The sequence below is a fragment of the Manis javanica genome, chromosome 5 (assembly GCF_040802235.1).
Source record: "Manis javanica isolate MJ-LG chromosome 5, MJ_LKY, whole genome shotgun sequence".
NCBI classification, from domain to species: domain Eukaryota; kingdom Metazoa; phylum Chordata; class Mammalia; order Pholidota; family Manidae; genus Manis; species Manis javanica.
This window is the reverse complement of record NC_133160.1, coordinates 132,348,080-132,372,807: the sequence shown is the minus strand read 5'-3', so window position 1 is coordinate 132,372,807 and position 24,728 is coordinate 132,348,080. Positions and strand designations below refer to the sequence as shown.

General features: G+C 37.1%; 2 protein-coding genes across 28 annotated transcripts in view; one reads left to right on the top strand and one right to left on the bottom strand.

Moving 5' to 3' along the window:
* Positions 1 to 5,436, bottom strand: part of SCFD2 (sec1 family domain containing 2) — a 398,635-nt gene extending 393,199 nt beyond the window's left edge. Inside the window, exon 1 of one of the 2 annotated variants that reach the window (XM_036998665.2) lies at positions 4,444 to 5,436. In XM_036998665.2, the coding sequence (XP_036854560.2) occupies positions 4,444 to 5,281 (838 nt within the window). In that variant the 5' untranslated portion in view covers positions 5,282 to 5,436. The remainder of the gene's footprint in view (positions 1 to 4,443) is intronic. The other variant, XM_073237624.1, reaches the window with a different exon arrangement.
* Positions 5,437 to 10,941: 5,505 nt separating this feature from the next.
* FIP1L1 (factor interacting with PAPOLA and CPSF1) overlaps positions 10,942 to 24,728 on the top strand; it is a 76,882-nt gene continuing 63,095 nt past the window's right edge. For 4 of the 26 annotated variants that reach the window (XM_036998784.2, XM_036998778.2, XM_017670157.3 and 1 more), the window contains exons 1-7: positions 10,945 to 11,277; positions 12,543 to 12,582; positions 18,190 to 18,247; positions 19,356 to 19,459; positions 23,073 to 23,137; positions 23,732 to 23,839; positions 24,206 to 24,336. In XM_036998784.2, the coding sequence (XP_036854679.1) occupies positions 11,193 to 11,277; positions 12,543 to 12,582; positions 18,190 to 18,247; positions 19,356 to 19,459; positions 23,073 to 23,137; positions 23,732 to 23,839; positions 24,206 to 24,336 (591 nt within the window). In that variant the 5' untranslated portion in view covers positions 10,945 to 11,192. Of the gene's footprint in view, positions 11,278 to 12,399; positions 12,445 to 12,542; positions 12,583 to 18,189; positions 18,248 to 19,355; positions 19,460 to 23,072; positions 23,138 to 23,731; positions 23,840 to 24,205; positions 24,337 to 24,622; positions 24,692 to 24,728 lie in introns of all 26 variants that reach the window. The other 22 variants (XM_036998774.2, XM_017670146.3, XM_017670152.3 and 19 more) reach the window with 14 other exon arrangements.

Sequence of the window (24,728 nt, the reverse complement as noted above, 5' to 3'; positions counted from 1 at the left end):
GGGAAAGTACCCATGCCAACAACAATGTCACCAACACCATCTACCCTATCACCCCATTCAATTTTGGGCCACCCTGGAACAGAGAACAAGTGCTGCATTTCCACAGTGAACTCCCACCGCCGCCTCAGTACCCTCAGTGCATACAGGGAACAGGCTCCATCTGCACCCTCCTCCACATGCCCAGGCCCTATCATTCACTTCCACTGGGCAGCAGTATTAGGTGATTTGTGTGCTCAATAAGGAGAGCACACAATTAAGTGCTCTTTACTCACTAGGGCAGAAGTACTTTAGTATTTTTAAAAACAGGTTTGATAGTACAGCTATGTACCAAGTGAAAATCAGCCCTGAATACTCCTAATAGGGAATACAATGCTGTGCTGAAACATCCTTGACACAAATGAACCACTAATATGATCATCTGGAAGATGGTTTGGATTATAGCTTTATCCACTAAAAAGACTTCAAACGATAAGTTATTAGAAGCATAGTAGCAAACTAGTCCCAGGGAGAATTTATTCTCCAAAATCTACCCTCCATCAACAGCAGTACGTTGATCTTTTCTAAAGGAAAGCATAGCATAATTTTAAAATGGGAAGTAGATCACAGACCATTTCCTGGGTACACTATGCCAAAGGTGATAGGCCTCAGAGGGCACCACAAATCAAACTTGGCTTCATGCACTATCAGATAGGCAAATTATCTCACCCATTCTGGCTTCCCTTTATCCTTTATTCCCACTCCCAACTGGCCATTGCTGGTGCCACCCACCACCCACTGCAGGCAACCTGTCCCTACTCAGATATCTCCCTACTCAAGCTCTGACACCCTGAACCCCATCAGTGCCTTCCTCTCAGCACAGATATCTACCCTGCTTAGCCCCACCTAAATGCTTTCAAACAATTATTCAGGGAGGCAAAAAGGAAGCAGAGCCTTTATAATTTTAAACGTATTTGAGAGATCCCTCAAGTAACTTTTGGGCGGGTTCACTGCTGCTTCCCTCAGCATTATACACCTTGTATAATTCTCTCAACATTCTATTGAAAATAATATTTTCATGATTTCTCCAAAGCCCTTGACAAAGTAGGAGAGTTTTTCTTTCTCTTTTTTTACTTGTTGCCTTGAATCTACCCACAGAAATTTCCCATTTGCTCCCTTTGAACATTAAATATTATTTCACCAGTCCCATGTACCTAAAAGGTCTCCTCCCATACCACTCTGCCTTCGGAGTCCTTCACTGATCTAAAGAACACCCTGGAAGCCCACTACTTGGCAGAAGGTCTTGGCAGAAGGATCCTGAACAAACATGAAGAAAATGAGAACTTTATATTAATACTACAACACTAATAACTCTCACTTTGACAATTTAGAACATGAAAATGCTGAGCTTGGATATTTACAGAAATATTGGAGCAATCCTGCCACTTACTGCCTATCCTTAATGTTCATGCTTTTTTTTTTTTTTGGTAAAACACAACCTCTGAGCCTCAATTTCCTTATTCTTGAAATGATAAATGATACTTAGCATACCTAATTTGTTGAGAAGATCAAATAAGGTAATGTAGAAGTAATTTTTATCTACAAGATAGTCACATAAATATCATTATTTCCTTTCTCCAATACTGTGGGCCCAAAGTGTCAAATTTTAGAATATTCAGAAAGTGTGCGCCTTAGTGCATTCCTACGGCATCTGAGATGACTAATTATGTGGCTTAAGAATCTCAGAAGTATTTTAAATCAGAAAAAAATGAGTATGTTAAGCTCAATGAATGTCTAGTTGGCAGCAACCTTTAATTCACTCATTCATTCATCTGTTCACTCAATAAATATTAATGGAATACCTACTATTTTCAAGGCACTCTTCTCAGTGCTAATTAAATAAATAGTAAACAAAGCAGAGTCTCTCCCCTCAGGAACTTCCATTCAAATTGGAGGAGAAAGTCAATAGACACTCAATTAGGAGAGTTATGTTAAGCAAAGACCAGGACAAATAAATCAGGCTAAGGTGTGAGAGTGTCTAAAGAAGGGCATCAGGGATTTGAGCAGAGGTTCAAAGGAAGCGAGCAAGAAAGGCACATAGATACCTTAAGGAAGAACTTTACAAGCTGAGCTGCAGAAGAACATCAAAGGCCCTGAAGCTGGAACATGCTTGACATGTTGAGGAATGGCAAGGTGGCCAGTGTGCCCAGAGCATAATGTGTGAGGGGTGATCAGTGGAACACAGTGGGAGAGGTACCTGCAAACAATGGTAAGGAACTTGGATTTGATAGTATGTGTGATGGGAGGCCACAGGAGGATTGTAAGCAAGCGACATGTCAGTTTTATGTTTTGATGGGTTCATATAAGAAACTGCATTACCTGTATATCTTCTATACTTAATCTTTTTTTAAACTATTTGCATCCTCTACCCTGCTGTGTCAGATGTTGCTCTGAGGTTGAGTAAAATTAATTCTGATAATTGAACATGGGGTTCACCAATATTCAGGCCATTCATGGTCTTGACAGAGGAAGAGTGCTGGGGTAAAAACGTTAGAAAGACACAACTGAAGAGGAGTTAAGGGAAAATTGTAGCCGATGATTGTAGAGACAGCAAGTATAGACAACTTTTTCAAATTTGTTATAAAATAGAGCAAAAAATGAAACTGAAGTTAGAGGAACATAAGGGGTCAAAAAAGGAAATGTTTCATTCTGTTTGTAGGTTGATGGGGAAAATCCAATAGAAAAGGTTATTTTTAAGTGATGATCTAGGAAAGAGGGAGGGTATTTGAAAGAGGTAAATCTATGGGAGAAATGAAAAGGAAGAGGGCCTAGTCTGCAAAGGTGAAAAAGTTGGCATTAGATGGCAGCAGGATGGTACATCTCTTAACATGGAGTAAGGAAAGAAAAACATGTGGGTATAGATATAGAAAAGTTGGTAGATTTGCTGGTGGAAAGATACAGAAGTTTTCTGATGACTTATATTTTCTTAGGGATATAAAAGCAAGAAAGCCAAGGGGTGAGTATGGGGAGGGAGCTCTGGAGGCTCTAAAAGAAAGAAAGAAAAAAATGATTGCATTGAATGGCAACTTTGTCTTCCCATGTGCCCTTGTTTTCCAAATCATCCTTGACTGCTTCATACTGTAAGCATTTGGAGAGCAGAAGTTTGTTCTGTATGCAGAAAAGAGGCACATACAAGAAAGAGATGCCTAAGATGTAAAGGAATTGTTGCTATGACACGGGATGACCAGGGCATTAAAGTCTGCTTGACACCAGTGTTGGGGGGTGTGGTGCAGACAACAAAGTATGTGACCTTTATTAATTATGAAACAATATGCCACATTTTAGGCATGAGGAAATGTAAGTATAAACAGTTTATGCCATGGACTCAAAAAACTCAACAAGCATATATACTCATCAGATGCTTTTTAATCCTCTAAGTGTTCTGAGAGGTTACAGTTATTACTTATATTTAAATCACACTGACAGACTAGATACCTGGTTTTTCCAGTCCATAATTAAGCTTACATCTAATGTTATTATTTATCTTACATTTTACTTTATGATCTGAAATTTAATCCTATAAAGTCAAAAACTCAAATACACATGTCGTGGTTTTGAATCACTTCATTGAACTTTTTTTTGATCTCCTAAAGGGAATACTTAACAATGTCAGATTCCTGATTATTCTCCCTGAACTTGCGTGTGGTCAGCCGATACTACTAGCAGCATTATATTTACCTAATTAGAGAACAATAACGTTGACCTTTGAAAATAAATGCGCATGTCAAGTATGAAAAAATGCTTTTCCTTCACCTATTTTAAGGGTTATATTTGTTCTTTAAGTGTGTAAATAATTAATACATTATTAGAATTTGAGATTACCTAATCTTCAATAGAATTAGAGAGCTAAGAATAAATCAATAAACATCTGAAAATATTTTCTACAATTGCATTTTATCTTTTTTTTTGGTGATATTTAAGCTCAGCCTCATTTGCTAACATTCACTAAAAAAACCTAAAACTGAACTATGATAATTTCATGTTTTGTTGTACAGTTTTCCTTCCACTGAGCCATCTGCTAACACCTCTTCAACTAACTAGAGCCCTCCTCTTATGAAAGATTATAGTGAATGCTGGCATCTGCACATTTGGAAAAGTCTCCCAGGTGGACAGTGAGCTCTAGTGTCAGCATCATTCTATTTTCCAATCTCTTAGACTAGACACAGTTGTTTAACAAGCGCATACTGATGATGTCTTTACCCACACAGTATTTAAAAAATTGACTGTAATTGCTAATTTGCTTAGCTTTATCACCCCTCGAGATAGACTCTGTGAGATCTGCATCTGTTCCTCTTTGTATCCTCAACCTGACATACAGTAAAAGGTCAATAAAATATATGCTGAATCAATGAATGTCCCAATATTGTGAAGAGTGGTTTTCAAGCCCTCCACAGCAATCCCACTCACCTGTGAGATCCAGAGTTCTGTCCACAAAGACCACTGATGCCCTGTCTGCCACAATCTTCCTCCTGTTCTTGGCAGGAGCATAATTGGCCAGATCTGCAGCGATGATCCGACTGAGGGAACCTACAGCAAAACACTCCTCCCGTACCCCTAAATGCTCACACAGAGAACTGAGGCCTGACACCAGGCACCTGATCTGCAGCAGCAGTTCTGGGGTCAGAGCAGTGGCATCCACCTCACCCAAGTTTCCTAGCCTCTTCTTGTCCGGTCGGGCACATTTAAGGAGATGCACATCCTGAGGCAGCAGTGGAAAAAGGGAAGCAAAGGCTGGAGTTAAGGCAAGGTGAGAAGCAGCAGGGGCGAGCAATAACGGGACATGCAGCACCTCGGCGGTGTAGTTCATGTTGCCCATCCACTCACACAGCTTCTCCTCCAGTTGCTCGAACACAGGCTGCTGCCCTTCCAACTCGGCCGCTGCCGCCGCCGGCACATGATTAGCCGTGAGGTGGACATCGTGATTGACAGCCGTGACCACCACACAATATTGGAAGTGGCTGCGGCAGATGATGTCCCGCAGAATATCTACGGTCCGGCCTTTCATCAGACAACTTAGGACAAACACCGCCTTGGGCTGCTCGGCTCCACCACCATCTGCGGCAGGCTCGAACTCCCGCAGGTAACACGCAGGACCCCCCACAGCCTCCAGGAGCCGCGTCGATCCGCAGCCCCAGTGCAGGCTCTCAGCGCAGGCGGCGTCCAGGTAGACCACAGCCCGTTTCATTTTGGCCAGCACCTGCTCCCAGCCTTGCTGGGTAAAGGACAGCACGCCAGGGGTACTCATGGTTGGGGACTCACAGACTCGGGGCACTGCAATCCAGGAACCTCTCTCAGAACTCACAGCTTCCGGGAATTGGGCTCCCTGAGACTTTGACAGTCAACACAGTACACGTGGTGCCTCCTCTGACTCTACTGGTGTCGGCGCACGGTGATGATGTAAACGAAGCATGATTGGCTAGCGAGGAGCCCTTGGCGGAAGGATGACGAAAGCGAGGGGGCAGTGGGCGGGGTCCGTGGCCTCCGGAGAAAAGGGGCTGCGAATGGAACAGTTTAGCTGTTATCTTTTAGTCTTCCTCTCTGCTCAGGTTACCTTTTCCCTGGTCCTTGAGAAATCTCAGGAATAAAACCTAATCCGAAGGTTGATGTTTTCCTTGGATCTGAATCAATCTCTTTAAAAGTACAACCATTTTACCCATCAAAACTCCGAATAGCAGAGAAGATTAAAAAAACAACTGTTGTGTAATGTTTGTGGTTTATAGATGGCTAACACATACGTTCTTGCACACAAGTCTCACAAAACAAACCTAGTCTCTTTCTCACTTTCTCCAACTTCTTTCCCTCCTCTCATTGGCACTAAATCTTCATCTGCTTCAAAATTCTAGAATCCAGCCCCTACTCCCCATCCATTCTTGCTGTCAGTGCTTTAAACCACCATCGTTACACACCTAGACTGATAGCAATGACCTCCCACCATTTCCCACCTTTCCATCTCTTCTCTCTCCAATTCAGTTTCTTCCTAAAAATCATGATGGTCCTACCATTTTCCTGCTTAAAAGCCTCTCCTGGCCCGATTGCCTATAACATACAGACAGACTCATTATAATGGCACCCAAATCCTTCATGATTTCTCAACTTCTTTCCATATACCCCCGGCCTGGAACATTACATACCTGCCCAATAAAGTCAAAGGATCAAGCCCAGAATATTTCATAGTTTCAATTCATTCAACCACTGTTTACTAAGCACTAAGTATAAACACTGTGCTAGACTCCAAAGATACAATGGTTAATTAAAGCATATTCCCTGATCCATGAAGAATTTTCACCTTTGCTAACTACTTGCCATGTCATGGGGTAAGCTTTAACATATCTGTTCTGCTAGACTGTAACACTGGAGGTTTGGTGTCCCCAATACCAGAAAATAACAGGTATACAGTAAACCTTGTTAAATAAAAGTTCAGCTCATATCCATGTAATAAATAATATACCAACTTAATGAACATGTACAATATTCCAGAAAGTTAATGCTGGGCATTAAGGATCTAAATAGAAATAAGCCACAGCTTGCCTTCAGAAGAATCTGAAATAAAAGACCCGTATATATAAAACAGCAAGTGCCATAGAATGTTACAGAAGCAACGATTAAAAAAAAAAACGCATAGGAGTTACAAAGGAGGAAAAATAAGTTCTGACTGACTGAAGGAAAAAAAAGGAAGTGGTCAGAAGAAGTTTCATATAGGACATGAGTTTTGAGTTGCCTTCAAAGAAAACCAGCTGTTAGCCAGGTGAACAGAATGGGGAGGAGCATTCCTGGCAGTCCAAACAGAGAGCACAGCATGAACAAAGGTGTAGAGGCATGAAACCATACGACATACTCTCTGGAACTACAGTTTAGTGTAGCTGGAGTACATAGTATAAAGAGAGGCCCAATAAGTCACAGAAGCTCTAAACTAGAAAAGAGGGGACTAGATCAGGGTGTCTTTCCTATTCTAAATAGTAGCAGCCAGCGGGGAATAATTACAGTATTTTTAGGAATGGAAAAAATGTGTTCACATCTGCAGTTTAGCGGGGAAAATAGTCAAAATGGAAATTCATTTGAATGGAGTAAGATTTAGGGCAGGGAGAGCCGTTAGAAAACACTAACAACAACAACTCTGGGTGAGACTAGATAAGGATACCAAGAGGATACACAGTGCATGGGGTTTATTAAGAGATGTTAAAAATCTTGGTGAGTGGATTGGCAGAGAATGAGGCAGAGGGTGAATTTCAGGTTAATGCCCAGTTTTCTGCCTGGGTGACTGGATAAGTGACAGTCACTGAGATTTGGAAACCTGAATAGAAGATTGGAGAATATATATATTGAGTTCAGTTAGGACATGTTTTTATCTGCTCATTTTTTTAGTTGTGGAAAAATACATGAAATTACCATCTTAACCATTTTTTGAGTGCATACTTCAGTAAAGTGTTTTCACACTGTTGTTTGATCTAAAGAACTTTTTAATCTAAAGAAGTTTTTAATCTTTTGAAACTAAAATTCTATATCCATTAAACAAGTCCCATTTTCCCCTACCCCTAGCAAACAGCACTCTTTCTGTTTCTGTAAGTTGACTATTCTAGATACCTCATGTATATGTGGAACCATACAGTATTTGTCATTTTGTGAATGGCTTATTTCAATTAGCATAATCTTCTCAAGGTTTATCCATCTTATAATATGTGTCAGACTACCTTTTTTCAGGTTGAATAATATTCCATAGTATATACCATTGTGTTCACCACATTTTGTTTACCCATTCATGGGTCAATGGGCATTTGGATTGCTTTCACCTTTTAGCCTTTGCAAATAATGCTGCTAGAAACTTAGGCATACAAATTTCTCTTTGACACCCTACTTTCAATTCTTTTGGATATGTACCCAGCAGTGGAATTGCTGAATCTTACTGTAATTCCCTTTTTAACTTTTTTTTTGAGGACCTTCTGTTTTCCATAGCTGCTGTACCATTTTATATTCCCACAAACAGTGCACAAGGGTTCCAATTTCTCCATATTCTTGTTCTTTTCTGTTGTTGTTGTCTTGATTGTGACCATCCTAATGGGTGTAGGGACTTGTTATTTTGAAGGTACTGTAGGACATCCAGGTGGAAACATCTAGTGTGCAGTTGAATGTATGATTACAGATTGCAGGAGAGAAAGCTGGTAATTTGGGAATCAGAGAAAGATGAGGACAAGTTCTGTCCTTGGAGGGAAGTTGGATTTCAGTTTCAGTGAAGGAACAGAGATATCCTTCTGCTAAAAATTGTGAATGTTAAGACATGTGTGTGTAATTGTTCAAAGATAGGGACTTAAAGTTACATTGCAGAGTTGGGATTCAGGCCTAAAGAAACTTGGATGGAATAAGCACAGAGAATGTAAAGGAATGACTCTAGAAGAGTTGGCAAAAAGTGACTGAGAATCCAATGCACAACCTGTATAGCCACATGTAACCCCAGGGGCTGCCAGATTATGAAGGGGCTTTAAGCCACATAGTAGAACATTTTATGTGTAATAAGAAGTCACTGGAGGGTTTATGTTAGCTGAATTGCAGTGTGGCAGTGGAGACGGAAAGAGAAAGAAAGATGTGGTATATATCTTATAGGAAGAACTAACTAGTAGGTCTTGCTATTAGATTTTCATAGATGTGAGATGAACTCATGAGGGAAAGAGAGGAATGAAGAATGATTCTTTGGGTTTTGACTGGGACAATTGGTTGGATGGTGGTTACTGATACTAAGAGGAGCCTGAGGGAGTTTGGGAATGGGACAAGATAGTTTGAGGAGTTCTGTTCATAAATTCTGTTTGGGCATAAGTTTGACATGCCTATTCAATATCCAAGAGAGGCTGCAGGTAATGCCTCCAAGTAAGCAGCTTGGCCTGAGAAGATTGTAGGTAGAAAATTGGTAGTCATTGGCTCTTAAAGATATATCACATAAATGGCATTAAAAATCACAGGACTGGATAAAATGATCTTGGAAGACAGGGTAGACAAAAAGGAGAATCAGAAAAAAAAATCCATTTCTTGCTCTCAGATATTAGAGTTAGATGAATTTCTGCTAAAATGATATATTTAAGATGATCAGATTTATCTTATTTAAGTGTGATTTGTACTTCTCTGGTCGAAAGTTGGCAATAGTTTCCTGTTCCTTATCAAATTAAGCATATCTCCCTTCTCCTCATTTCTAAGTCCACCATATGCATGATCAACACTTACGGATTTATTAAGCACTTTCCATGTGCTTGACATTATAACAAGGGTCTAATGAATATAGAAATAAAAAAATTTTGTTCTTACCCTTAGTGTGCAGTTTACTTAACAGTGTATATGTGAATAGGAGATGATATAATTTTCCAGAAACAATTGTCAGTATAAAAAGTAGTGTTAATGTATGCCGGTATGAAGAGGAAGGTGAATACTTCAGACTGAATTCTTCACTGAAGTATCTAAAGAAGGAAAACTACACATGTGCAGTTATTCAGGGTAGTCAAAGGATAAAAGGCCTAAACTGTAAAATACCACTAGCTTGTATCCAACCTGTCAAATGTTTCCACATCTGAAACCTTATTTTAGCTTTGGTATCCTTCTAAGAAGTGGATATAATGTCTTATTTTAATGTGTCAATTTTACTGATGTGGTGAATGAGCAATCTTGAAATTAAATGGTATAACTAAACTTGGCAGTGAATAGCACGTTGAGAACTCTTTAAAGGACTGATACTATGTTTTACTCATATCTGTATTTTCGAAGTTCCTAAACAGCTGATATCCAATAATTGTTCAATAAATGAAAGAATAGTATTTACTAACGAGAGAGCAAGTAAACCTGTTGATTTGTGAAACTAAAATGGATTTCTTTCTGTGAAAAGTGAGTGTACTGTTTGAAAACTTTAGAACCAAGAGAGACTTTAGAGATCAGCTAATTCAGCTTTCCCATATTATAGATGAGAAAACTGAATCAAAGAGAGGTTAATTACCTGAGGTTATGTAAATACATAGTTATAGTTAACTAAAACATTAGTTTTGGCCCATCATGTCACCTTCTCCTTGAAAGATGTGCTTGTTCAAAAGTAGCCTGAAAATGTGGTATTATCTACTAAAATAAAAACCGGATGTACTTTATTATCTATTTTGTACAAATCTGTCATAAGTCACCAGACTCTTCATTGCATTTGTTGTGAAAAGTTGAAAGCAATCTAAATGTACATCAGTAGGGAAATAGCCGTACACATTTTGTGACAGTTTATGAAATATTGGGAAGGACTTAAAAATGGACATAGGACTTAAAAAACTCTCCAAGATGCTGTCGAGTAAAAAAACAAACAATCCTCATAAATGATAACTACAAGTGCTGTACTCTTTAAGGCTCGTTAACCTCAGGTTCTCGCACCAAAAACAAGACTTGTGAAGTAAATAATTTCAGAATGATTCACACCTAACAGAAACCAAGAGATACTTCTGGAAAAGACGAGAGTGGATAAGGGGTTCTTTGACTTTAACAATAGTGTGTTCTTTTAACAAGATTGCATTAGTCATTCATTAGTTTGGCTTTTCTGTGCTGTTAAAATAGATTTTTCAAGTAAGTGGGCATGAATTATGATTTCTTCTGTTAAATTACATACAGGGGACTGATAGGGTAGCGATTCTGTATCAAGGATGATACATTTAAAGAACGAAACAAGGCCTTTCGGAAGATTAAAAAAACATTAAAGAGTTAAAGAGAGAGCGTCAAGGGCAGTAGAAAACCATAGCCTTACAGCCGGCGAAGGCAACAAGGTAGGTAGAGAGAAGGTGGGGGGAGGGGAACCGTACTGACGCAGGACGCCGCCGGAGAAGGCCAGGCTGAAAAGGCAGAACGGGATTCCATTAGGGGCGGGCCAATGACGGGGCGCGTGCGCAAACTGGCGCAGGTGGCTGCCGCGGAAGCGAAGCCACTTAGAGACGCCGCGCCGCTTGGGTGCTGGGGCGCGTGCGCAGGCCGGCCGCCGCCGGAGTCTTGTATGCAGCGTCCTACGTCGCGGCTGCCTTCTCTGGATTTGAATTTCGCCCTTTTTTCGTTCGCTTGCCGGCGGGTTCGCGCCCCTCTCGCGTACCCCGGCAGCGAGGCTGGGGAAGGGGTTGGAGGGGGCTGTTGATCGCCGCCTTTCAACTGTACTCGGGGCGGCCATGTCGGCCGGCGAGGTCGAGCGCCTGGTGTCGGAGCTGAGCAGCGGGACCGGAGGGGATGAGGAGGAAGAGTGGCTCTATGGCGGTACGGAACTTCCTGTCCCTTCTCTTTTTCTTGGGTTCTCTCGCGCCTCCCCTCCCGGCTCGCAGACGGCCGGCGTCCCGGACCCTTACGCCGCCGCCTGGGCCTGTGGTCGGAATCCCTGTTCGGCCTAACTTGGGCGGAGTGCGGCGCGCCTTCCTCCCCCTCCCCCGGCCCCGCCGCGGCCTCCTGCAGCCCAGCCCACGCCCCCAACACGCATCCACCCCCGCCGGGGCTGGGGCTGGGGCTAGGCCCCAGCGTCGCCCTCCTCCTCTCCCGGGCTTCCCCGCCTCTCTTCCGCACTGTTTGCTTGTGTTTTTTTGTGTTGACTCTGAGCTCTGTTGGTGTGTCTCTTCTTGCCCCTTGGCTGTAGGATGCCCTTCCTGACCCTTTCAGTCACAGTCACTCTGTAACAATAGCTAAATAAAGTTGATGCTGTAAAACTAACGTCTTGTTTCTTGATGGTCAGTTTGTATGGAATGCACCTGCAAGGGTACCTCCTTGTCTGAAAGTCGTGCTTTAAAAATAATTAAGTAAGAGAGAAAGAGATGGAATACATTATGGCCCATAAAGAAAACCATGAATGTCTCCTGTATTAAGGTGAAGTTTTTCTTTTTTAAAAGAGACTTTTTAACCCACGTCATAGAAGTACGTCATGTCTCTTAGCCTTAAAGTTTCAGTAGCATCTCATGTATATTATGTATATTATCTTTATCTCAAAATTAATTTAGAGCATCTTGTACTTCCCTTTTGAAAGGGACTCTACATCTGGTTTTAACTTCCATTAAGTCACAGCCCTTCCTTGTGTGTTGCTAAAACTAGATTTGAAAGTATTTGTTCCTTGCCTAAAATGTATATTCTTAATCGTTTTTAGAATAGCATAGTAAAAGTGCACGTTTGGGCACCATGTAGCTCCTTCATGTGATTTTGACAAACTTGTAAAATCATTATCTGTGGTGGCAAGATTTAGCATTATTAATATAAATGTGTAGGGTTTCTTTTACAAAGATCTTGAAATCTTTAATACTTAAGTTTATATTATAGAAGTAAAGTTTGACTTTTTTTCATAAGAGACATATCTTGTTAAGTCATTATAAGGTGATCTAACTTTGGATGTGCTTATAGGCCCATGGGACGTGCATGTGCACAGTGATTTGGCAAAGGACCTAGGTTAGTGCTTGTGATGATCACTTCAGATTTTCATAATACTGGTTTCTTTGAATGGTTTGTTAATTTTATTTATTTATGTGTGTATTTTTTTTTGGTAGATGAAAATGAAGTTGAAAGGCCAGAAGAAGAAAATGCCAGGTTAGTGAAATTTGTTGTTGATACTTAGACAGATTGTGTGGTTTTGACAAAACAGTGATTCCACCAACAAATTGTCAAAATTACTTCAATTTATTGACTTGATTATGAGTATTTTGACAAAAAGTTGGAAGCCACTGAATCCTTTAGAGTTTTTTGCTATCGCAGGACCAATTCTTACCAATTATATTTGCTAGTAGCTTTGAGGACAAACCCTGACAAAAGTAAGGGTTTAAATATGCTTCACTATTAAGTAACTTTCTACTCCTAAGTGATCTCAAGAGTGGAGTATATACAGTGTAGCCATTAAACTACTAAGAAAAAAGTTTTAACTTAAAATTTTTTTCAATAAAAAATTCCTTAAATTACTGCTTTTACAATTAGTATTTTTGATGGTGTAATTCACTTTGGTTATAATTTCAATGTTTTGCAGTTACTTAAATTCAGAGTGGAATTAATGAGTTTAACATTGATTACTTATTTTATACTTTAAGATTGTTGTTTGCAGGGAGCCAGAAACTTACTCTAAATTTCAGAACAACTCACATCCAGGTACATAGATATGCTGACATTACTGATGATATGCCTTAGTGACCAAGTAAGATGGAGGGGTGGTTAAAATAAAGAGTTTTTAGAGAATATTTGGGTTTAAAAAGTAGAGGAAGTACCACTTCACACCCACTAGGATGGCTATAATAAAAAAGACAGTAACAGGTGTTGGTGAGGATTTGGAAAATTGGACCCCTCATAAACTGGTGGTGGATTGTAAAATGGTGCAGTTACTTTGGCAAAAAAGTCTGGCAATTCTTCAAAAGGTTAAATACAGAGTTACCATATGAGACAGGAATTCCACTCTTATTTATTTGTGTGTGTGTGTGTGTGTGTGTGTGTGTACATATACATATACATACATATGTATATATAATGAAAGCAAATCCACACAAAAACATATCTATGAATGTTCACAGCAGCATTGTTCATAATAGCCAAAAAAGGGAAATAACCTAAGTGTCCATCAAATAAATGGGTAAATGTGGTATATCCATGCAGTGAAATACTATGTCAGTAAAATGAAATAAAACAGTGACATGCTACAACATGGATAAAACTTGAAAACACAATACAAAATGAATGGTGCCAGTCACAAAGAACTGCATATGGTATGATTCTATTTATATTAAATGTATAGTATAGGTAAATTCATAGAGACAGTGTCTGCCTAGAGTGAGGACAAAGGGAAAATTGGGAATGACTGTTAATATATTCAAGGATACTTTATGGAGTGAGGAAAATGTGCTGGAATTAAATAGTTGAAATTGTTGCACTATTCTGTAAATACATGAAAAACTATTTAGTTACACATACCAAGTGAGTGGATTATGTCGCATAAGAATTATATCTCAAAGCTGTTACAGTAGGCTTACCTTGGAGATACTGCGGGTTCAGTTCCAGAGCACCACAGTAAAGTGAACATCGCAATAAAATAAGTCAAATGAATTGGTTTCCCAGTGCATATAAAGTTATGTTTAAACTGTAGTCAGTTAAGTGTGCAATAGCATTATGTCTAAAAAACAATACCTTACATGCCTTAATTTAAAAATACTTCATTGTGAAGAAATGCTAACCATTGCCTGAGCTTTTAGAGAGTCTGTCTTTGCTAGTGGAGGGTCTTGGCTTGGTGGCTGCTGACTGACAGGGTGAGAGTTGCTGAAGGTTGGAGGCATTTTCTTAAAATAAGACAGATGAAGTATGCCATCCATTCATGATTTCATTTCATGAACAATTTCTTTGTACCATGCAATGTTGTTTGATAGCATTTTTCCTACAGTAAAACTTCTTTCAGAATTGGAGTCAGTCCTCTCAAGAACTTTGCTGCTGCTGTATCAACTAAGTTTATGTGATGCTCTAAATCCTTTGTTGTCATTTCAACAGTCTTTACTGGGGAATACCACCATCTCAAGAAACCACATTCTTTGCACATCTGTAAAAGCAATTCCTCATCCGACCAAGTTTTATCATGAGATTGCAACAGTTCAGTCATGTCTGTAGGCTGCACTTTAGTACTAGTTCTCTTGCTGTTTCCACCACATCTGCAGTTACTGTCTCCACTGAAGTCTTGAGCCCCTCAAAATCATTCATAAGGGTTGAAATCAACTTTGTCCTGACTCTTGATATTTTGACTTCTTCCCATGAACCGTGCATGTTCTAAATGGCATCTAGAATGGTGAATCCTTTCCAGAAGGTTTTCAATTCACTTTGCTCAGTTCCATCAGAGCAGTCATTGCCTATGGCAACTATAGCCTTATGAAATGTATTTCTTAAATAGTAAGACTTGAAAGTCAGAATGACTACTTGATCCATGGGTTTCAGAATGGATGTTACATTAGGAGGCATGAAAACCACCTCATTAATCTTACACATCTCTGTCAGAGCTCTTGGGTGACTAGATGCATCATTGATGAGCAGTAATATTTTGAAAGGAATCTTTTTTCTGAGCAGTAGGTCTCAAGAGTGGGCTTAAAATATATAGTAACCTATGTTGTACTGATGTGCTGTCATCCAAGCTTTGTTGTTCCATTTCTAGACACAGGCAGAGCTGATGAAGCATAATTTTTAAGGGCCTTAGGATTTTCAGAATGGTCAGTGAGCATTGACTTCATGTAAGGTCTCATCTACATTGAAAAATCTGTTTTTTAGTGTAGCTACCCTGATAATCTGAGCTAGATCTTGGGGATAACTTGGGGCAGCTTAACATCAGTGCTTGCTGCTTTACCTTGTACTTTTATGTTATGGAGACGGCTTCTTTCCTTAAACCTCAAGAACTTTCCTCCGCTAGCTTCAGACTTTTCTGTGCAGCTTCCTCAACTCTCTCAGCCTTCATAGAATTGAAGATAGCTAGGTGTTTACTCTAGATTAGGCTTGGCTTAAGGGAATGTTGTGGCTGGTTTGATCTTCTATCCAGACCACTAAGACTTTCTCCATAAGGCTGTTTCGCTTTTTTTTTATTTGTGTGTTTACTGGAGTAGCACTTTTAATTTCCTTCAAGAATATTTATTTCCCTTGCAGTCACAACTTGGCTAATTCTTTGGTGCAAGCAGCCTAGCTTTTGGCCTGTTAATCGCTTTCAACGTGCCTTCCTCACTAAACTTAAATCATTTCTAGCATTTTATTTAAAGTGAAAGATATGGGGCTCTTGACTTTAACACTTAGAGGCCATTGTAGTTATTGACCTGTTTTCAATTTTGTTGTGTTTTAGAGAATAGGACAGCCTGAGAAGAGGGAGGTGGGGGAACAGCCAGTCTTTGGGAACAGTTAGAATATATACAACATTTATTAAGTTCACCATCTTATGTGGGTGGAGTTCATGGTGCCCAAAACAATTACAATAGTAATATCAAAGATCATTGATCAGAGAGCACCATGACAAATATAATAGTGAAAAAGTTTGAAATACTATGACAATTACCAGAATTGAGCAAATGCTGTTTGAAAAATGGTGCCAATAGACTTGCTCAAACAGGGTTGCCACAAACCTTCAATTTGTTAAAAAAAGAGAATTCTTCAAGATGCAATAAAATGAGATATGCCTGTATTTTCAAAAAGGGACTAGAGGGGAGAGGTGAAGAGTGGAAATAGAAATAGCAATAGCTCAGGAGATGAAATTAGAGTATTTTTCCTCTCTTAAAAATATGCCCTATATTGGAATACTTTTTTTCATTCATTGCTATATCATCTGAAATTTTACCATTTAGTTTTAAAATTTATATATCCCAACTCTGTTCCTAACCTTGTCAGTTACCTGCAAGATTTAGAATTGTGTATATTTAGCAAAGTAATCAAAAAAATTTCATACCTCATTTTTCCTTTGGTCAAGAAAATAATTGATAACAGTACAGATTCACAATCAAATACATATTTTTGAATGACCTATGTTCCGTTAACTTTTGTTAATAATAGTTCTTGGGTACAAATCTAGAAGCTTATTTTCTGCTTGAACATTCTTTAATTTTAGCTCCTCAATTTATTGGCGAGAAGCCTTCTACATTCCCTGGTAGACAATGTCACTGTCAAAGTGCCTGTATTTCTTCCTAAAACTTTATTTGGAGAACTGTTAAGTTTATATCATCCTATGGAAAAGGTCTACCTTTAAAATTTTATATTTCCAGATTGGCTTTTAATTTTATGATGTTTCTAACATTTTAATGGTGGTAGAGAATTAGAACTTTTAAAAGTCTGTTGGGAAAGAGATCTCTGCCAAACCTGCATTCTAGTATCCAGTTTGATACTGCATTGCTCTAACTTAGCTGATTTCTTGATATTAGAATTTTCCCGACACAGCTTCTTTATGACTGGTTCATTGTAAAAACCACTGTTCTTAACCATTGAATTACACTGTCTCCAACTCTGTCATGTTTATCCAAAAAATTACTGTTTTGTGATATAAAAAGCAAACTGGCCTTGTTTCCAGCCCTTAGAAGCTTAGTTAAGCAGGAGGTAAATGTACTGAAGAATTATAGTATTTTATTTTTGGTCAAACAGTAGAACAAGGAAAATTTAACATTAAGGTTTTTAGTTTTTAGCCTTAATTTTGTGTTACTTGGGGATTGTACAACTTAAATTGACTTATATAGAATTGCTTTACAGAAAGTGAAATTTAGAAGAGATAAGCAAAAATCTAATGAAAAAGGCTTTGAATTGTATCAACATCTGGACATTTTTCTTAGAAATGTTACTAATTGTGAGTTACTTGTTTTGTACTTCAGTTTGCTTATCTGTAAAATGACATTAATGGTTAATTCCCATGATCAAAATTAATTATTAAATATATAGTAAACTGATTACATTATTGTACTAGAAGTATTATTTGATAGTTAATGCCCATATGCTTGAGTTTCACATGAGAATAAGAGTGTTTTATTGTTATATATCAATGTTGTTTAATATGGTAAATTTAGGTATACTGGCCTTAAAGTAATTCATTTTTTAATGCATCTAAATGGTCCAGAGGTCCTTTTTAGTATCAAATTGGAAGGCAGTCTTTCATGAAGATGTATTTTTTAATCTTAAAATTAATATTTTATATTGCACAGAGCATATATCCAATAAAATTGGTGAAACAGAAAACCAGAAATAATCATGTATGTTAACTGATTTTTAAAGAGTCAATGTGATTGTATCACAAATCTGAGTTCTTTGGGCACCAGGGAAAAGAGGAAACTGTGTTATATAGCCCTTGGCAATTACAGTAATACCTTGCACATAGTGGATGTTCAATAAAGATTTAGCATAGGTAAAGTTAAGTAAGTGATGCATAGTTTTAAAATGTTAAAAAAAAAACTCAAATTATACCCCACTGTCAAATTGCAAATTTGACATCATTAACAACCTGTAGAGGCAGTTCCATTCTACTTCCAATGTTGAGTATGTATTTTATGCAAATTAATTAGAAGTAGCAGAGTAAGGCTGGCAGTTTTTACCATCTTTTTTCTCAGCATCTGATGGAGACAGCTATTTTTGGAAATTATCAGAGATAGCTGAAAAATATTCATCTACTGTATCTATGCTTCTGAAAAAGTAATACCAGACATGTACTTTTTTTGTTGTTTGTAGTGCTAATCCTCCATCTGGAATTGAAGATGAAACTGCTGAAAATGGTGTACCTAAACCGGTAAAATAAGACTTCCAAATCCAGTTACTTCCCTATTTAAAATCTATTGGTAGTTTCCTATTCACTTAAGAAAAAAGCCAGAATTTAACATGACTTTCAGTAGTCTATGTGAGCTGTTCCCCTCTTGTATTTCCTGCCCCATCTGGTGCCATCAAAAGCATTGGTGATGAGAAGAAACACTGAGAAGAGAGAGATTCAAATGAAATAGAGCATGGGCAAAGGCTTGATGTCTGTTGCCTTTAAGGGACTGAATGGTCTTAACTCAGCTAAAGAGATCATGCATGATTTTAAAAACAAACATTGAATCCTGCCACTCAAGTTTGATTGTTACAGTTTTTTGGCAAACTTTCTCTAATGTAAGTGATAGTCTGATTTCATGTCAGTTAAAAGTGGTGTTTTGGGGATGTGCGGGGGTGAATGTATCATTTGTTCTGTGAATACTTAATATTCTAATCCTGAAAAGGGAAATTGTTATTCTGCTCAAAAAATGTTTGAACTTGTTTACAAAGTATTATCCTAGGTAATTACTTTTTTTATGATTATGTGACTAGGCAGAAAATAGCTATTAAAACCAAAACAAAATATTTGCAAATGACCCTACTTTTACTCACAGAAATAGAGTATCCCTTAGTCCTTCACATGCACGGCCTCTTCTAGGTGTAAATGAATGCCAATAATAAGTGAGCTGCTCCTTAACTATTTGGTGCTTTTTAATCATGATACTGTGACTATAAAATTGTTTTCCTCTTTTTCCCTCTTTGTGTTCTTTTTGCCAAGAATTCCTCAAAGTACGTATTTTTGTAATTTTATCTTCTGTATATATGGTACATTGCCTTAGATTCTTTGAAGAGGAGCAATTATAAATAGAAAAAAAGTGAGGTGTTATAAAACAATGATTCTGAAAGTTCTGTTTCACATTTTTACCCCTTTTTATCACGTAGAAGATCAAAGTTATAAGTAAGTTGAAATAGGTACTGACTATGAGCTTGTAACCTTTTTCTCTAAAATTGTAGCTCAAAAAATGCAGAGTGGTTACTTTTTCAGTTACTCATATTAGATGTTGAAATGGGTTATTGAATGTATTTTCTAATCATTCATGTTGCTATAGAAAGTGACTGAGACTGAAGATGACAGTGATAGTGACAGTGACGATGATGAGGATGATGTTCATGTCACTATAGGAGACATTAAAACAGGAGCACCACAGTATGGGTAAGTTATTTTTAAGTAACAATTGTGTGCCTGAATGAAAGGTAGTGCTCTTATGTCAGACTGTTAATGATTGATTCCATTGTTTTTACATTGTACCATGATATAAAAGAAGTCTTATTAAAATTTCACAAGTTTCCAAGAAAGTGGATCTTAGAAGTTTTCACCACAAGAAGAAAATATAACTGGGTGTTGTGCTGGATGTCAACTAAACTTACTGTTGTTATTTTATAATTTATACGTACGTCATTATCTTATACATAAAATCAATGCATGTTATTTATCAATTATATCATAATAAAAAGTGATTTCACCATGATAATACTTCTTTCATAAAGATAGGTAAAAATCACATGGATGCAGCAGTTTTTGATTCGTGAAATCAAAGTGTTTTTATAGAGCTGAGTACTACAAATTCTTTAAAGCTAGAAAACATAAATCGCAGTTTGCATCTGCGTTGTTCTTCCATTTTATTTCCTAACCAAACCTGAGTGTAGATTTTTAACTTTTTGTCCAATAAAAACAATATCAAAAGTGTTTTTTTTTTTTTCCAAATATCCTATAGGCTCTTTAAAGGATAGGCTTTAAACTTTTTTAACCTTTTAAGTTTTACAGTCTGTAAAACTGGATCAGGTGAATGGACTGACACTGACTAATTGAGCAAATAATCTCACAGGATTGGAAGGGAATAAAAGTACAGGTTGTGATTTTGTTATGTCGGTAAAGTATGGATCAGTATTTTTTCTGTTTGTCAGATTGGATGTATAATGTGATGCTTGTGTATTGTATTAGGAATAAACTTCATTAATTGGACAAGAGTTCATTAAGTAGTCTTATCTGGGATCAACCAGTGTATGTGTAAATACTTCTGAGTAGTTGTCTTCTCCAGTAGAGCTATTTTTTTTCAAACATTATATAAGTTATTGTCATCATCAATTTTGCATTATACTATTGACTGCCTGTGTAATTTTAAAACCCTAGCAACTTTTTAGGGAGCAGGGTGAAAAAGAGACTAAGCTGCTCACATTAGGGGTAATAACTCTTGATGTTCTCCTCATCCCTATTTGAAGTAAATAATTAGTGTTAGGCTTATAATACTAGTAGACCTTTATGCTAATAGGCCTTTGCCAACTGCATTATTCAAAAAGAACATTAATCATATAAGACTATAATGATCATTGAATGATCATTGCATGTTTAGTAAGTAGTTACATAAAATTCTGTTTGCAAATATGGAGTATAATTAAGGCAACTGGTGGTCTTTTAAATTAATATGAGCAATTTTTTGCTAGGAGTTGCATGCAAATGTTAAATGCACATACACTCCCATAGTACTTTATTTGAACTTTATTTCTTAGAGCAGTTTCCAGTGTCATGAATTGTAGCTATGTTTGTACATGTTTATTACCTTTAGACTTTAAATTCTTCAAGAGTAGAAACTGGTTTATGAATTTTCCTATTCTTTATATTGCCTTACATAGTAAATAGTTGGTAAATGTTTATTGACTAGTAGATTTGATGTAATTATCCATTTGAGATGATAGTCCAAACAAAGCCGGCAGCAGTAGTGTAGGAATGGGTGGGGAAAAATAACATATGTTTGAGTGAATAACAAATAGAAATAACATGGGTAACTGGTTGGTTGTGGGTAGAGAGCAAGATAAAGGACTCAGTGACTTAGAGGTTTCTAGAGCAGTTAATTGTGTACATAATGTATATTACTATACATGGGTAATACAGGAGAAGCAGATTAAAAAATTAATTACTCTGATGCATTTCTTTGAAGTTCCTTACACACACAAGTGTGTTGTTGGCTCTAGTTCGTAGAGCAACCTGAAACCTCATGGAAATCTATTAGACTGTATCAGATTGACTTAAGTGCAATTTTCCAAACAGCTGAGCTTCTCTACACATAATGAATATGAAGGCTTGGTGGTTTTGAATAGGAAAAATTATTTTTAAAAAAGGCAATACGGGGAAGGGAAAATAGCTGAGTGAGAGACAAAGAAGTTCATTTATTGAACTTACAGCTAAGCCTTTTAAGAATATCCTTTAGCAGTTCTGTAAGAACACCATTTAGAGACAGTCCTTGATATTTGTACACTTGGCTTTAGCTAGAACCTTTGTACATCATATATAGATAGCCCAAAAGTGCTTTTGCTTAATTTAGATTGTTTAAATGTCGGTATCATGGGACAGGAACCGTATTTGTCCAGTCCTCATTCTTTCTCCTTACCATAGAACTGTATCTGGTGTAGGTGCTCAAGTGTTTATTAAATCAATTAGTCAATTAGCTGATTAAACATTTCAAGATGGTAATAATAATACTGCCTGACAGTAACAGTTTAATTTGGGCCTGCTTTTGTAGCAGTGGACTTTACACAATTATTTCGCTATTTTATTGCATTTATCCTTATTTGTTTTTAAAGCAGAAAACAGAAAAATGATAGTGTTAAGTGAATAACCTAGGTCTCATAAATTTAGCACATTGAAGACTAACAATGGGACTTATTTGGCAGAGCAAAAGTAGTGAATTTTTACAAGTCCGGTTGGCTGAACTTGTGAGGATAAAGAACCAAATTAAATTATATGAATATAATGTGAGAAAAATCATTGAAAACATAGTCTATAACTTGAGAGGTCTTACTAATATCTTTTTGCTCTTGGGAATTGAGCCTTCTTCCTTACCTACTCCCTTCTGACTCCTTCTCCCTAACCTCCCCCAAAATGTTAAATGTTTTGGTTATTATATTTGAATTTCCTACTTATAATCAAGGGTGTATTGTATTAAAAAGTAGGGAACTCTCTGTAAACCCATTTTACAGAAAATTTATACACAGTCCATGGGGTCTTAAGTAACTTGGCTAAAGTTACACAACCAATAATTGACTAAACTTGTATTTGAACATGGGTCTACCTGACTCCTGATTTTATATATTTTTTTCTCTAGCATATATGTATTACAGTACATTTTAAAAAATGTAGCTCAGTAATTTTTTCAAGTGTATACATTCATGTAGCCACCATTCAGGTCAAGATATAGAACATGACTAGTATTCTAAAAACTTCCCTCTTGTATCCTCTCTATCATTAACCACCAGACACCACCAAATACTGTTCTGCTTTCACTCTATATTTATTTTTGAATTTAATGTAAATGTATTTATTTTATGGACAAAAGTACTCCATGGATAGTTGAAAGAAGGTTTATCAACAACATCAAATGCAGGAAGGACTAAAAGGAAGTCACTGGATTTGGGAACAAAGTGGAAAAATGCCATTCTAGTAGAATTGCTATATGTTGACTAACTAGGAGGCGAGGAAATGAAGACAAGGTGTGTGAACTGTTGTTTTCCTCCTTGTCAAATTTCCTGTGAAGTTTGCTACAGTGTGATATTGAGTCAGTGGCAGGTGAGTTTTTGAAATGGAAAATCAGTCTTTTAAAAACTGTGTTTTTATCTTTCATTGAGCAAATGACAAACTTAAAATTAAAACATTTTCTAAAATGAGTCAGTTTTAGTCTATCCAGTTAATATGTGGGTGTATAAATTATTATACACATGGAATATATTGCTTTTTAAGTTTCTTAAAATAATCTCTATTATTTTGTTTATAGGAGTTATGGTACAGCACCTGTAAATCTTAACATCAAGACAGGAGGACGAGTTTATGGAACTACAGGTAAAATTTGTATTTGCTACCACATCCATAGGAAAATAAAAGATATTTCTGAATAGGTCATAAATAAATTTTAATCACTTGTAATTAATTGTTATTAAATTGTTAAATAGCGATTTCATTTGCAGCTCAATTAAGAAGAGCAGTTTTTGACCATATGTTACAGAGATGGGCAAACTTTTCCTGTAAAGGGCTAGATAATAAACATTTTAGTCTGTGTGGGCCACACAGGCTTCCTGTCACATAGTTGAGGTCTTTTTTTACTTGTTTGTTTTACAAGTCTTCACGAAAGGTAAATACCTTTCTTAGCTCAGAGACTACAAAAACAGTGATGTAAAACTTGGAAGTTAATGACATAATCTTGGTGCAGGGATTGCTTGTAAGTAACAAGTCCCTAATTTTTCTATCCACTTGAATTTTACAGCTACACCAAAAAATTTGACCTCACCTTTTATTTATGGTAAACATTAATACTTTGTTTGAAACCTTTGCCATTTTTAGTGCTAGCAATTGTAAAAAGGTGCCAATGTGTTCTGTTTGGTATCTCAACTTCTTGCTAATGTAGCTCCTTCACCATTTTGTAACTTTATGAAATAGGAACAAAAGTCAAAGGGGTAGACCTTGATGCACCTGGAAGCATTAATGGAGTTCCACTCTTAGAAGTGGATTTGGATTCTTTTGAAGATAAACCATGGCGTAAACCTGGTAAGATTATTATGGATTATATGATTCCAAACATTTTTAGAATAAAGTCATTTAAAGTATTCTTGAGCATCAATAGAATATAATTTTTCTAATGTCATTTTTGTTATCTAAAACACATGACAAGTAATAATGACCTGTATTATATGAAAGTAGACTTACATATTTTATTATAATGCTATTTCTAAAGGAAATAATTTTGATCAAATTTTTGGTAGTTGTTTCTTTATGTTGGTAATTGGAAGAACTTGTTAAAATTTAGAAGGGGTTGTAAGACTTTAAATTTATGTTTTTATGGCTTACTATATTTCATATGCTGCATGAAATGAAAAAATATATTTGTGCACTAAAAGCCTATTCTATCTTTAGGTGCTGATCTTTCCGATTATTTTAATTATGGGTTTAATGAAGATACCTGGAAAGCTTACTGTGAAAAACAAAAAAGGATACGAATGGGACTTGAAGTTATACCGGTTACCTCTACTACAAATAAAATTACGGTAATTAGTAAATATTCCAAAAAACTAAGCCTTTTCTACAATCCCAATTTTATTCCCCAAATAAATCACTTTTTCCCTATCAAGGTGGTTAAATGCTATAAGACAGCTTAAAAATTCCATCCTCTTTACTGTGTATGTTTTTGCCCTTCCCTTTCAGTGTTTCATATTAATGATTACCTGATGTTCTTAGTTTAAAGCCAGACTAGCCACAGCTAGTTTGTCTTTATATGGCCTATCAATTAAAAATTATGTGGTATCTTAATGGGGAATATGTTATTTAACTTAGGCCGAAGACTGTACTATGGAAGTTACACCAGGTGCAGAGATCCAAGATGGCAGATTCAATCTTTTTAAGGTGAATTTTAGTAAATTATCCTTGGTTGCTCTCATTT